Source organism: Carassius auratus, chromosome 11 (genome assembly GCF_003368295.1).
Source record: "Carassius auratus strain Wakin chromosome 11, ASM336829v1, whole genome shotgun sequence".
NCBI classification, from domain to species: Eukaryota; Metazoa; Chordata; class Actinopteri; order Cypriniformes; family Cyprinidae; genus Carassius; species Carassius auratus.
This window is the reverse complement of record NC_039253.1, coordinates 17,879,274-17,893,423: the sequence shown is the minus strand read 5'-3', so window position 1 is coordinate 17,893,423 and position 14,150 is coordinate 17,879,274. Positions and strand designations below refer to the sequence as shown.

Genomic DNA, 14,150 nt, shown 5'->3' with positions numbered 1-14,150 from the left:
TGTTGTAATGTGTGTTTTTGTGTTTTTCTATCATCATGAGGACCTCACAGTGACTTCTGTTGGTTTCATACAGACCTGATCATATTTTATGAGCAAACACCAGGGGTTTGTGCCTGAACCACAGCGGAGTTAATGAGAATTTAATAGAAATTGCCAGTGATCTAATTTAAGTTAAATTAAAATATTAATTCATAATTAGCTATGATATTGTGTAAAAATTGAATCTTAAAACATAATGCACTGAAAGAATTATGCCTAAATTATCATGAATTGTTTCATGGGAAGGCGGTGTTCACAGAGGACGTGTCAGAATGTCGACTGGTTTCAGGTTTTCTTGTCTTTGTAAGGAACGCTTGATTATAAAGATATTCAGACCTGATCCTCTCTGTTATCTCTGAGTTGTGCCCACAGTCTTCCTGTTTCCCATCATCCTCTGGTGGCTTAAGGCCAGTGACATCAGCGTCATTCGTTTGTCTGAGACATCGACAGTCTGGCAGGAATGTGTGTAAGAGTATGTGTGTGTGTGTGTGAGAGAGGGGAGAGAGAGTGTGTGTGTGTGTGTGTGTGTGTGTGTGTGTGTTCCTCAGGGTGTCTCGTTCGTCTTCAGATTCAGTGGAGCCGAACACTGCTGAGGTATTCCTTCTCCGTATCCATGACCAGTGTCTAGATCACGTTATGGTCTCTGCCTGCATCTTCTCAGCGGGAAACATCACAGTCTGAGTGAGATCAGCAGTGACAGCTGTCAATCATTAGCTAGAGACGCGTGTGGCTGCGGGGAGCTGCACTTTTAACTGTGTAAAGAACCTTCCTGTCAGGAGAGATCAGTGTGTGATGTGCAGAGATGTAGCCAACCATCCCTGCCTACTTCACTCTCATCAACTAACCACTGTTTAACTACAGTATTTGCAGTAAAACCATAGTACTCAGCTGATGAAAGTCACGGTGAATCAGAAATTAGCAACAGATCCTTTCTTTCAATCATTTATTGCTCTTAAATTCTACTCCTGCAAGCTCATGCTCATCTGCAGACACTTTTGACAGCCACGCCCACATCTCAACATCCAATCAACAAGTGATGCACAAAACCAAGCCACGCCCTGAATTTTTTTTTTTTTTTTCTAATTCCATTTCACTCATAAACTTTTCATTGCTTACACAAGAAATGTCTGGCAGGATGAGAAATTAACTCACATTTCTGAGAAAGTTTAAGACGGCAAGATATTATCCCGCAATTCTCGAGAAATAAAGTTAAAACGATATTATCTCGCAGTTCTGAGAAATTAAAGTTATAAACAAGAAATTATCTCACAATTCTTGAGAAATAAAGTTAAAACAAGCTATTAATCTCACGGTTCTGAGAAATAAAGTTAAAACAAGAAATTATCTCGCAGTTCTGAGAAATAAAGTTAAAACAAGATATTATCTCATGGTTCTGAGGAATAAAGTTAAAACAAGAAATTATCTCACGGTTCTGAGGAATAAAGTTCAAAACAAGATAATTATCTCGCGGTTCTGAGAAATAAAGTTCTAAAAACAAGATATTTCTCACGGTTCTGGAAATAAAGTTAAAACAAGATATTATCTCGCGGTTTCTGAGAAATAAAGTTAAAACAAGATATTATCTCGCGGTTCTGAGAAATAAAGTTAAAACAAGAGCTATTATCTCACAGTTTCTGAAAAATAAAGTTTAAAAAACAAGATATTATTCTCGCGGTTCTGAGAAATTAAAGTTAAAACAAGATATTATCTCGCAGTTTCTGAGATATCAAAGTTAAAACGATATTATCTCGCCAGTTCTGAGAAATAAAGAGTTAAAAACAAGAAATTATCTCACAATTCTGAGAAATAAAGTTAAGAACAATGCTATTATCTCACGGTTTCTGGAGAAATAAAGTTAAAACAAAGAAATTATCTCGCAGTTCTGAGAAATAAAGTTAAAACAAGATATTATCTCATGGTTCTGAGGAATAAAGTTAAAACAAGAAATTATCTCACGGTTCTGGGAATAAAGTTAAAACAAGAAATTATCTCGCGGTTCTGAGAAATAAAGTTAAAACAAGATATTATCTCACGGTTCTGAGAAATAAAGTTAAAACAAGATATTATCTCGCGGTTCTGAGAAATAAAGTTAAAACAAGATATTATCTCGCGGTTCTGAGAAATAAAGTTAAAACAAGCTATTATCTCACAGTTCTGAAAAATAAAGTTAAAACAAGATATTATCTCGCGGTTCTGAGAAATAAAGTTAAAACAAGATATTATCTCGCAGTTCTGAGATATAAAGTTAAAACAAGATATTATCTCGCAATTCTGAGAAATAAAGTTAAAACAAGATATTATCTCGCAATTCTGAGATATAAAGTTAAAACAAGATATTATCTCGCAATTCTGAGAAATAAATGTTAAAAACAAGATATTATCTCGCAATTCTGAGATATAAAGTTAAAACAAGATATTATGTCTTGGTTCTGAGAAATAAAGTTAAAACAAGATTTTATCTCGCAGTTCTGAGATATAAGTTTAAAACAAGATATTATCTCGCAATTCTGAGAAATAAAGTTAAAACAAGATATTATCTCCTCGGTTCTGAGATATAAAGTTTAAAACAAGATATTATCTCGCAATTCTGAGAAATAAAGTTAAAACAAGTTATTATCTCACAATTCTGAGAAATAAAGTTAAAACAAGATATTATGTCTTGGTTCTGAGAAATAAAGTTAAAACAAGATATTATCTCGCAGTTCTGAGATATAAAGTTAAAACAAGATATTATCTCGCAGTTCTGAGGAATAAAGTTAAAACAAGATATTATCTCGCAGTTCTGAGGAATAAAGTTAAAACGATATATTATCTCGCAGTTCTGAGAAATAAAGTTAAAACAAGATATTATCTCGTGGTTCTGAGAAATAAAGTTAAAACAAGATATTATCTCCTCGGTTCTGAGATATAAAGTTAAAAACAAGATATTATCTCGCAATTCTGAGATATAAAGTTAAAACAAGATATTATTCTCGCAATTCTGAGAAATAAAGTTAAAACAAGATATTATCTCGCAGTTCTGAGAAATAAAGTTAAAACAAGCTATTATCTCGCAGTTTCTGAGGAATAAAGTTAAAACAATATATTATCTCGCAGTTCTGAGAAATAAAGTTAAAACAAGATATTATCTCGCAGTTCTGAGAAATAAAGTTAAAACAAGATATTATCTCGCAGTTCTGAGAAATAAAGTTAAAACAAGATATTATCTCGCGTTTCTAAGAAGTAAGTTAAAACAAGATATTATCTTGCAATTCTGATAAATAAAGTTAAAACAAGATATTATCTCGCGTTTCTAAGAAGTAAAGTTAAAACAAGATATTATCTTGCAATTCTGATAAATAAAGTTAAAACAAGATATTATCTCGGCAGTTCTGAGAAAATAAAGTTAAAACAAAGATATTATCTCGCGTTTCTAAGAAGTAAAGTTAAAACAAGATATTATCTTGCAATTCTGAGAAATAAAGTTAAAACAAGATATTATTTTGTGGTTCTGAGAAATAAAGTTAAAACAAGATATTATCTTGCGGTTCTGAGAAATAAAGTTAAAACAAGATATTATCTTGCAGTTCTGAGAAATAAAGTTAAAACAAGATATTATCTCGCAGTTCTGAGAAATAAAGTTAAAACAAGATATTATCTCGCGGTTCTAAGAAGTAAAGTTTAAAAACAAGATATTATCTTGCAATTCTGAGAAATAAAGTTAAAAACAAGATATTATTTTGTGGTTCTGAGAAATAAAGTTAAAACAAGATATTATCTTGCAGTTCTGAGAAATAAAGTTAAAACAAGATATTATCTCGCAGTTCTGAGAAATAAAGTTAAAACAAGATATTATCTCGCGGTTCTAAGAAGTAAAGTTAAAACAAGATATTATCCCGCAATTCTGATAAATAAAGTTAAAACAAGATATTATCTCACATTTCTGAAAAAAGTTACAACTGCAAGGCAAACTGACAATTCTAAGAAAAATAGTCAAATAGTTGTATCTCAGCCAAATATCGTCCTATCCTAACAAACCATACAACAATGGAAAGATTATTTATTCAGCTTTCATGTGTTTAATTGATCCTTATGACTGGTTTTGTGGTCCAGGGTCACAAATACACATCTCTGTGATGCATGCTATCAGCAACCTGACGCCTCCTTTGTGTGAAAGCAGTTAATCCGGCAGTAATTTCAGCGTTTGCGATAAGAGCAGAAAACAGAAAGCGCGGGAAAACTGTGAGTGGGCACCTTTCTCTCTCCTTCTCTCTCTCTCTCTCTCTCTCTCTCTCTTTCTTTCTGCTCCAAATGAGCCCCTTAAGAAAAACCGTCAATCTGTGGATTTGGCATCCGTCTCCGTCTAATCACAGTGACAGAATTCGTCGTCCGCGCTTCGCCTGGATTCCTTTTCAGACAGAACTGATTCATGTATTTGGGTATTTTTAATAAATCTGAGGGGATTTGAGGGAGAAAGCCAATGAGTGTCGGTACGCTCCGCCGGGCAAAGAGAGGCATATTGTGCCCACGCCGTGGGACTTTAATTAACTTATTAAAAGAGGCAGACGGGCAAAGTTTGGCTCACTCGAACTTTCTGTCAAGAAGCGCAAATGTTTCCTGCGTTTCGCCCCGAGGTGAGGCACTCGCTCGCTGGCAGACAGACGGTAAAAGTGGCGGAATGAACGCTGGACAGATGAGTGAGACAGCAGCTGTCTGTATATTTAGCACACAGGCATGAACACTATTCAGACACATTCTCTCTCAGCTGCTCACTAAAACACAAGCACATGATCGGGGCGGGGGGGGGGATTAAGATGGTCAGGGGCCCCTAGGCTGCTCTTTGTGTGAGGGCCCCCCTTAATCATGCTTTTTATTTAGTGCCATACGTGGTCCACACACACAAACACACACACACACACTGAGACAGCCGTCCTACAGTGTTTCCTCTACATTCCCAGTGTCCACACAGGGTTTTGTGCACTGGTTCCTCTAATCAAGAGGGTTATGCAGATATAAGAAAATTCAGTTCATTTTAAATTTAAATGCATAAATCAGGTGCATTTTGAAAGCAGAATCAAGTTACTATATCATTGAAGAATGTGCTCTTTCTAAGTCGTAGTCATTTATTTAGTGGTTGCATAGATATGAATGTGATGGTAGGGAACAATTTAGACTATAAACATTATTATAAAAGCTACCAATGCCGTTCTGTCAAAATCAGGGAGTGATTTTTCTCCTCGCCTTTTGTCGTTTGATTATCATTAATGGCAATGCCGACACTTAACTCAAGACATGAGACGAGATTTTTACACATTTGTAAAAAAAAATTCAAAATAACTTTAACTAATCAGCTTGTAATAAATTCACCTTTCTGGGTATGAATTATTAAATGTAGTAAAAACAACAACACTCAAGCACTGCAACAGGTTTTCTCGAACGTTTGACCTCATAACTGAACGCCTTTTAACAAATTTAAAATAGAAATGAAAACAGTTCTTTCTTACTCATATTAATAGCGTTTATTGTATTAATTTTGAAATCTGATTATTATTTGATATGTCAGGCTTTACAGGGTTAATAGTCATGTTCAAATGCTACTGAGTCTTTTGTCTGTAAACCATGAACAAAACAACCCTGAATCCTTTTAATGTTTAGAAAGGGAATTTCGAGTTACTCTCCTGACTTTGGATAAACATACTTGAGGTTCTTTTATAATCGTCTGTGCTGAGGGATGCAGTCTGGGCATGCATGACCTCTGACCTCTGACCTGAAGCATCATCTGGGGTTCAGCGCTGCTGTATCAAACAGAACTCGGATTTTCACGTGCAACTGGAGTGACAAAAAATCCTAAAGGAATGCTAGTGGAATTTCATAATTTTGTACCAATCCTGTTTAGATTTTTTTTTTTTTAGCATTTGTCGTTTTTATTAGCATTTTTTTAAATATAATTACATTTAGATAAAAAAATCTTGCAAGTTTAGTTCTATTATTTACTTCAGTGTAAGCTTATTTTATCTAGTTTTATTTGATCTAATATTTATATTTTATTCTGTTTCAAATTCATGTCAATTAACAATTTTTGTAAATAGTTTTCAGTTTAGTTAACAAAAATAAACCTGGTTCCAGTAAGATCTAATGTGCTCTTATTTTCAGTTCAAGTTAAAACAAATTGTGCTTTGCAATTTTGAGAAGTTGATAAAAAAAAAATTAACAAAAGGATATAAATAAATAATTATGTTGTATTTTATAAATAATCCAAAACATTTGGTTTTATACAGTGCATTTAGCATTTAAAATCAATACTTGAAATAACATTTATTGCAACCTCTGTTAGTTTAATAAAAGGTTCTGAACAATATTTCTCTCTTTGTTAAAGTTACATTGTTATGTAAACTACTGTAAATTCATAAGTATTATGGTGCCATTGTAATATGTAGGAAGGATTTTATTGTTTTTTAACAGTTAATTTGTACATCGTGTCGTGTGACGTGTCTACACACACACACACACACCACACACACACACACGTCCATCCTTTTGTCTACACAGGAACTGATGCAACAAGAGCGCTCCGTTGCAAGCCCCGCCCTCGTTGATATACTGCGCTGATTGGTTTAACGCCACAGCATCTCGTCTCTCATTGGTCGGTTCGCGCGTCACTCAGAGTCCGTCCCGCTGCACATGTAGTGAAGGAAGCCACGTTGACATCAATTAGTGTTTTGGTTTTTTTACACAGTTTGATCAACTAAAACACCGAACCGGTTCTTCCGTTCCCCGTGAATCTCGGCGGAGGTGAGAAAATGTTCCGTTTCTTGGGATGATGAAATACTTAGACAATCTTGATAATGATGTGTCAGGCTGCAGCATTATACTAACAATAACATTTATAGACTGCATGTCTCTGTGTATGATAACAGTATTACTGTAGCTGATGTCCAGTGAAACTAGACACATTCTGCAAATGTTCTGATGTCGCAATGTAGCAAATAACACGAGTGTGCTCGATGCTACAATGTAACAAGTTTAAGCGCGCGGTTGATGTTGCACACAAGTTGCATTGTTTTTTTTGTTTTTATTCTCTTCCAGTTGTGTTGCGACACAGTATTACGTCAGTGTCAAAGGTCATGGTTTTGATTTTAAAATGAATTGTGAATGTGATGTTTTGTCAGGTGTGTGGTCTTCATCAGGATGAGTGTGGGCTTCATCGGAGCGGGTCAGCTGGCACATGCCCTGGTCAAGGGCTTCACAGCAGCGGGTCAGAACTGGGTCATCATGACCTTCTCTAATCAACTGTAGTCTCACGACTCCTCTGTAATGTGTTCACATACACTACTGGCCGGAAAAGCTTGAAGAAGTCTCTTCTGCTCAGCAAGGCTGCATTTATTTGATCAAAAACGCTGTAGAAAATTGTGAAATATTAATGCAATCTAAAACAGCAGTGTTCTATGTAAATATCAGTTAAACTGTAATTTATTTCTGTGATCAAAGCTGGATTTCTGAAGACCATGTGACACTGGAGTAATGATGCTTAAAATACAACTTTGCTTCACAGAAATAAATTACAGTTTAACAGAGATTCACACAGAAATCAGCTGTTTTAGATTGCATTAATATTTCACAATTTTTACAGTATTTTTGATTAAATAAACCCAGCCTTGGTTTGCAGAAGAGCGTATGTTTTGACCAGTGTATGTTGTATTTCTGAGAATATAAACCACACAATTAAAGTGACAGTGTATTAATTCCACGACTTGTACTTGATCCTCATTGGTCTGTTTTTCAGGTGTGATCACTGCCAACAGAATCACAGCAAGTTCACCAGACACAGATCTGCAGACAGTCTCCGGCCTGCGGGTGTGTGAACCTGAACCTTTGTGTGTGTGTGTGTGTGTGTGTGTGAGAGAGAGAGAGAGTGTGTGTGTGCTTTTCTAATGAGAAGTGTTTCTTCTCTTCCTTGATGCGTTCTCAGAAAATGGGCGTCAATTTCACTACGAGCAACAAGGAAGCGGCGCACAAGAGTGACGTTCTGTTCCTGGCCGTCAAACCACACATCATCCCGTTCGTTCTGGACGAGATCGGTCCAGATATCGAGGAGCGTCATCTGATCGTGTCCTGCGCGGCTGGAGTCACCATCAGCTCCATCGAGAAGGTTATTAACCTGTCCACCAGTGAAGATGAAGTCCCTCACATCATCAGAGATCAGGAGGAGTTTGTTTCTTCATCAGATGCAATGCTGTATTTCTCCAAACCTGAAGAAGAAACAAACGAGTGATTTTCAACCTGTCATCAACATCTCATTAATTATGCTGAAGCTCGTCTCCCTCCGTTTATCTGTTTTTCTCTTTTATCAAACACATGAGTGTTTCTTCCTCTGTATTGTTCTTGGCTCGTTCAGCTTCTGTTTTGATCGTCTCTTATTTTCTACTTCTGACTAAATGCAGTTTCTTCATCGCTTCGATTATTTTGCGTGGACGTCTGAGGATTCTGGAAGTAGAAATCACATTTTTTCCATCGAGGTTTTAAACAATAACATTTACACTTTACATTTTACACGTAAAGTGTACGTTTGAATTTGTTTCATTATTTATCATTTATTTTTTGTTTAATTTAGACTTTTTTGTTTATTTTTCATGTTTTCACTTTAATTTTAGTTGAAATTATTTATGAATAAATTTGACATTATATTTTTCCCTTTTTTTCTAACATTATTTTTTTTTTACCATTTCACTACACAATTATATTTTTTATGTATATTTTTTATTTTATTTATAGTTTAGTTTTGTATTTCAAGGTTTCACCTTAATTTTACTTCAAATTAATTACTAATACATTTTTTATTACCCCCCCCCCCCCCAAACATTTTTTTCATTAAACATTTTTTTTTACAATTTATTTTTTCATACATTTTTTTTAAAATAAGTGTATATATAATTTTATACCTAAATCAGTTTATTTCAGCTAGTTGTTAAGGCAGCATTTCTCATGCAGTGTTTTAAGATCGAGATTTTTTAATTATGGTTTTGGGTAATATTCTGAATTGGGTTTTATTTTTTCTGCTTTCATAATAAGTTTGAGTCTTTTTGTTGTTGTTGTTTTTTTGTCATTTGTTTTAATCAGTTTTTTATTTTATTAATTTTTAATTTTTATAAATAGTCATGAATGCAGATGAATAATCGTGTGTGTGTGTGTGTGTGTGTGTGTGTGTGTGTGCAGAAGCTGCTCCAGTACCGCGCGGCTCCTAAAGTGATGCGGTGTATGACGAACACGCCGGTGGTGGTGCGCGAGGGGGCCACGGTTTACGCCACAGGAAGTCACGCCGAGGTGGAGGACGGGAAGCTCCTGGAGCAGCTGATGGCCAGCGTGGGCTTCTGCACCGAGGTGGAGGAGGATCTGATCGACGCCGTGACGGGTCTCAGCGGCAGCGGACCTGCTTACGTGAGCTCAGCTTCACACACACCGAAGGAAGAGATGCAGTACTGCACTGAGTTAATGTGGAGACACTACCGCTCACACGTTTATAAGAATGTCTCTTCTGCTCAGCAAGGCTGCATTTATTTGATCTAAAATATGTTAAAATACAGAAATATTATTCTGAATTAAATCATCTGTTTTCTGTGTGAAACTCTGTTAAAGTGTAATTTATTTCTGTGATGCTCCGCTGTATTTTCAGCATCATTCCTCCAGTCTTCAGTGTCACATGATCTTCAGAAATCAGAATAATATGATGATTTACTGCTCGAGAAACATTTTATTTTTCAGGATTCACAGATGAACAGGAAGTTCAAAAGAACAGCTTTTATTTGAAATAGAAATCATTTGTAACATTATGAATGTATTTTCTGACACTTTCAATAAATTTAATGCAATCTTGATGAATAAAAGTATTAATTACTTAAATTAAAAAACGGACTCCAAACTTTTAAACAGTAGAGTATCATAAAAATATTGTGCAGCACAACATTGATAATAATCAGAAATGTGTCTTGAGCAGTAAATCATCATATTATTCTGATTTCTGAAGATCATGTGACACTGAAGACTGGAGGAATGATGCTGAAAATACAGCGGAGCATCACAGAAATAAATTACACTTTAACACAGATTCACACAGAAAACAGATGATTTACATAAGAATAATATTTCACAATTTTGAACATAATTTAGATCAAATAAATGCAGCCTTGCTGTGCAGAAAAGACAAAAAAGATTTTCACTGGTAGTTTAACATTTCATGGATGTATTAAAAAAATATTATGAATCCTAATGTATTAATCTTAAATGACTTGTATCATTAATATGAGCTGGTGTTAAAAACGAGCGAACTGTAGCCGTGTGTTCAGAGATGAAGTGAAGCTCTTGTGTTCGTCAGGCGTTCACGGCTCTGGATGCTCTGGCTGACGGCGGGGTGAAGATGGGGTTGCCACGGCGACTGGCGGTCAGACTGGGAGCTCAAGCTTTATTGGTACTTCAGGTCACATGACTCGTGCATGATGCAAACATTACACACATGCTGCATTTATTACTGGGGTACAACGATATATTCAAACTGAAGCTGGAGTTCCTTCTAAAGAAAAGCTTGAATTACTGACAGCTAGAGGTTTAAACACAGTCCAGACTCCAAACATCTCCCTCAAGTCTAGACATTGTGATTTCTCAAGTCTCCTTTAAACTACAAGTCAATTCACTCACTTTACTCTGACTTCAGGTTTCTGAGTTAAGAACATGGGTTTCTAATTCTCAAAGTGCACTAGATGGAAGAATGAAACTTTTAGATATCGCCTGGTGTGCTTCATACGGTCATGTCTTTATTCTGTGGTAGGGAGCAGCTAAGATGCTTCTGGACTCGGAGCAGCACCCGGGACAGCTGAAGGACAACGTCTGCTCACCAGGGGGCGCTACCATCCACGCCCTGCACTTCCTGGAGAGCGGAGGCTTCCGGAGTCTCCTCATCAACGCTGTGGAGGCGTCCTGCATCCGGACCAGGTGACCACAGACGCTCGCCCTAAACACATCACCATAACACATTCAGGGATATCAAATAATAGTAGTTTTTTATCTTCGATTTGAGTTTAATGTTTGTATTCCTCACGATACGTTATTTCTTTGTTGGCGTAAATCCACTGTAAACAGCACTGTAAACGCTTCCGGATACAGACATAACCTGGGTCTTTATTAAAGAAGACATGCAAGACGTGAAAAATATACAAAAGTGAGGTTTACAGTAAAGATGATGATGATGTATACAGTTTATTTTAATATAAAATATGTAGCACTCTAAAATTGCTATTAAATCAAATTCATATGTCTAACCAAGTTATGTTGCAAATCAGAAGTTATCACAGAAATTGTGGTTCCTGTGAGATTTTGTTTTTTTTACACTATATATCAAACATAACCACTGGGATGCACCCAAACTGAACTATTCTGATGCAGGTTTCTGTCACAAATCAATTAATTTCTGACACAACATTACATATGTATTTGTGTGTGTGTGTTTTCATATTTGAATATATACCCCTAAAAGTGTGACGTAAACCTGAGATACAAACATTTAGAGACAGATTACAAAAATGTAAGCATTAATAACATTTAATTGTAAACCTAATAATCTAATGCTGAACAACAGCTGATGGACTTATGGATCAAGCGTGTTTGATAATGAGTTTTGAGGAGATGGTGAGTGAAATAAGTGTTCAATTACTTTAAATAATTTACCTTTAGGGGTACAGCAGTCTGTAAAGCTTAAAAAACAATTAGTCAAATTTTAGCAACAATTACATTTCTAGGGCCTTATGAAATCCATTTTAATCAAAAAAGCATCATGTTTAATGCGTTGAAAATATTAAATGTATAGTTTAACAGTTTTAAAAATTTTAGGGCCCTATGAAAAATCTTTATGAACAGTTTATATATATATATATATATATATATATATATATATATATATATATATATATATATATATATATATATATATATATATATATATATATATATATATATATTATATAAAATATTAACCAAATTCAATTTATTTTTATTTTTTTAATTCTTTAAAATTTTAACAATTGAAAAGGATGTAAAATCAATATAATTTTGTAAAACTTTACCAGTTGTTTAACGCTTTTTACAATAACAGGGCCCTATTAAATTTTTTATTTTTATTTTTTTCAGAAATTCAGTTTTAATATTTATTAATTAATATAAATGTACTAGAAATGGCAGTAATCAAATTCATTCATAAAACTTTAGCGGTGTAATTAATATTTTAACATCTAATGAAAATTCAACAGTTTATTTTATTTCAAAGTGCACCACAACAGAGGTTATTTATTATTATTATTATTATTATTATTATTATTATTATTTGAGAAGTACATTCTTCTGTGCAATAGTAATATATTTCTATTATAAGTTATAAAGTGTATTTTGGTTGGTTTTAGTAAAGACCTTTGATTTAAAGTATGGTCAGATAAACACAAACTTTAAATGAAATGCAAAGTGTGTATATTAGTACTTTAGAATAGAATAGTAACATCTTCTCTCAATTGAATGATATGCAACTTTTAATGCTAAGTAAGGTATAAAGACGCCCTTTGTGGGTTCTCCCCTGTTGTTTGTCGCTCACTCCTCCTGTGTTCCTCTCAGAGAGCTGCAGTTTCTGGCCGATCAGGAGAAGATCTCGCCCGCCGCCATCAAGAAGACGACGCTGGATAAAGTGCTGCAGCAGCCGGGCGTCTCGTCCACATCAGTCGCCACCAAGAGCAGAGTCAACCTGTTCAACAACAGGACTGGGGTCAAGAAGTGAACACACACACACACACGCACACACACACACAGGACAATACAAGAGCTGTGCCGTCCATCCACACACACACACATTCAGACTGAAATGCATTATGGGTCTCCTGTTACTCTGGTACAGTATTACACCGGGAAACACAAGGCATAAATATTATTAACATTAACTATGTGCACCTTCATATCTATAAAGTCCATGACAATTCAAAGGGAATAATGTAAAAGGTTTCTGTAGTATTAAAATAGACACATGATGGACGTTTTGCTTACCTGAACAGTCAGACTTGTTGATTTTGCTTTGGTTAATAAGATATCAGAACCCCCTCTAGCAATGCCCTGGATAACAACTTTTATTTTGCTCTTTAAATTGGATTTGTTCTCAGGATTTCTTCTGAATACCTTACCTGTAACTTCTTTCTGAAGCATTTTATCAGGATGTATTTGTTGTTTGTTCTTTTTAAAATTTTGGAGAAAATCATGAATGTCAAACGGCCAAAGTGTTTTTAAAACCAATTATCAGGCGTGAAGCATCTTTCTGTTTGTCTGTTCTGTGTATTTCTATCGCAGACTATGAAAACTGCATAAACGGTGCTGAAAGTTACAGAAAAGCTGTTTTTGCTTAGGTTCGTGGTTTTATTTCCGTCTGCTTCATTGATGAACTGTGTACAGACGTGTAATTAAAGAAAGCGCAAACTATGAATAATTTATGTTTCTTTAAGCAAATTAGCTGAAGGTTTTTCTCTGAAAGCCATTACTCAACTCTAGAGAACACACACTTCAGGTGCTGAACACTGAAACCACCAGCATTGTGCAAGTCTTCTCAGTAGTCGCTTGTTCCTTGTGCTTTACAGTAAACGGTTTCTCCATGTGATTGCGAAAGGATTTCATGATTCTAGACTAGTTATCATCATAGTCAAAGATGGCACTTAATCAGATGCACCATTTTCTCCTGCTGACCCATAAAACAGGTGAAGAAATCCCACAGGTGAGTTCTAGAAATCCTAAAAACAGACACATTAGCAACTGCATGACAATGTGTTAAAAAGTAATTCTTGATACCTTAGGAACCCTATAGCAATGCACTGGCAACAACTTAACATAGCAACCTCCTGGTACCAAAACAAACAACCTAACAACAACTCACAACACCCTAGCAATGCTCTGGTAACCACTAAAAATACTGTTGCAACGCCATGGCAACAACTCAAAACACTGTATCGCAACGCCATGGCAACAACTCAAAACACTGTATAGCAACACGATGGCAACAACTCAAAACACTGTATAGCAACACGATGGCAACAACTCAAAACACTGTATAGCAACACCAT

At 35.3% G+C, this 14,150-nt stretch overlaps 1 protein-coding gene across 1 annotated transcript; it reads left to right on the top strand.

Annotated features, from left to right (window-relative positions):
* The first annotated feature begins 6,670 nt into the window (after positions 1–6,670).
* On the top strand, positions 6,671–13,519 carry LOC113111288 (pyrroline-5-carboxylate reductase 2-like). The gene is made up of 8 exons (XM_026275910.1): positions 6,671–6,810; positions 7,188–7,273; positions 7,802–7,872; positions 7,988–8,167; positions 9,232–9,453; positions 10,388–10,480; positions 10,838–11,001; positions 12,667–13,519. The coding sequence occupies exons 2-8, from the start codon at positions 7,207–7,209 to the stop codon at positions 12,824–12,826; spliced, it is 957 nt and encodes a 318-aa protein (XP_026131695.1). The 5' UTR covers positions 6,671–6,810; positions 7,188–7,206; the 3' UTR covers positions 12,827–13,519.
* The last annotated feature ends 631 nt before the right edge of the window (positions 13,520–14,150 follow it).

Coding starts and splice junctions, on each gene's coding strand:
- LOC113111288 (XM_026275910.1), top strand. CDS start 7,207: ATGAGTGTGGGCTTCATCGGAGCGGGTCAGCTGGCACATGCCCTGGTC. Junction 8,168..9,231: donor CCATCAGCTCCATCGAGAAG/GTTATTAACCTG, acceptor GTGTGTGTGCAG/AAGCTGCTCCAGTACCGCGC. Junction 9,454..10,387: donor GCGGCAGCGGACCTGCTTAC/GTGAGCTCAGCT, acceptor TGTGTTCGTCAG/GCGTTCACGGCTCTGGATGC.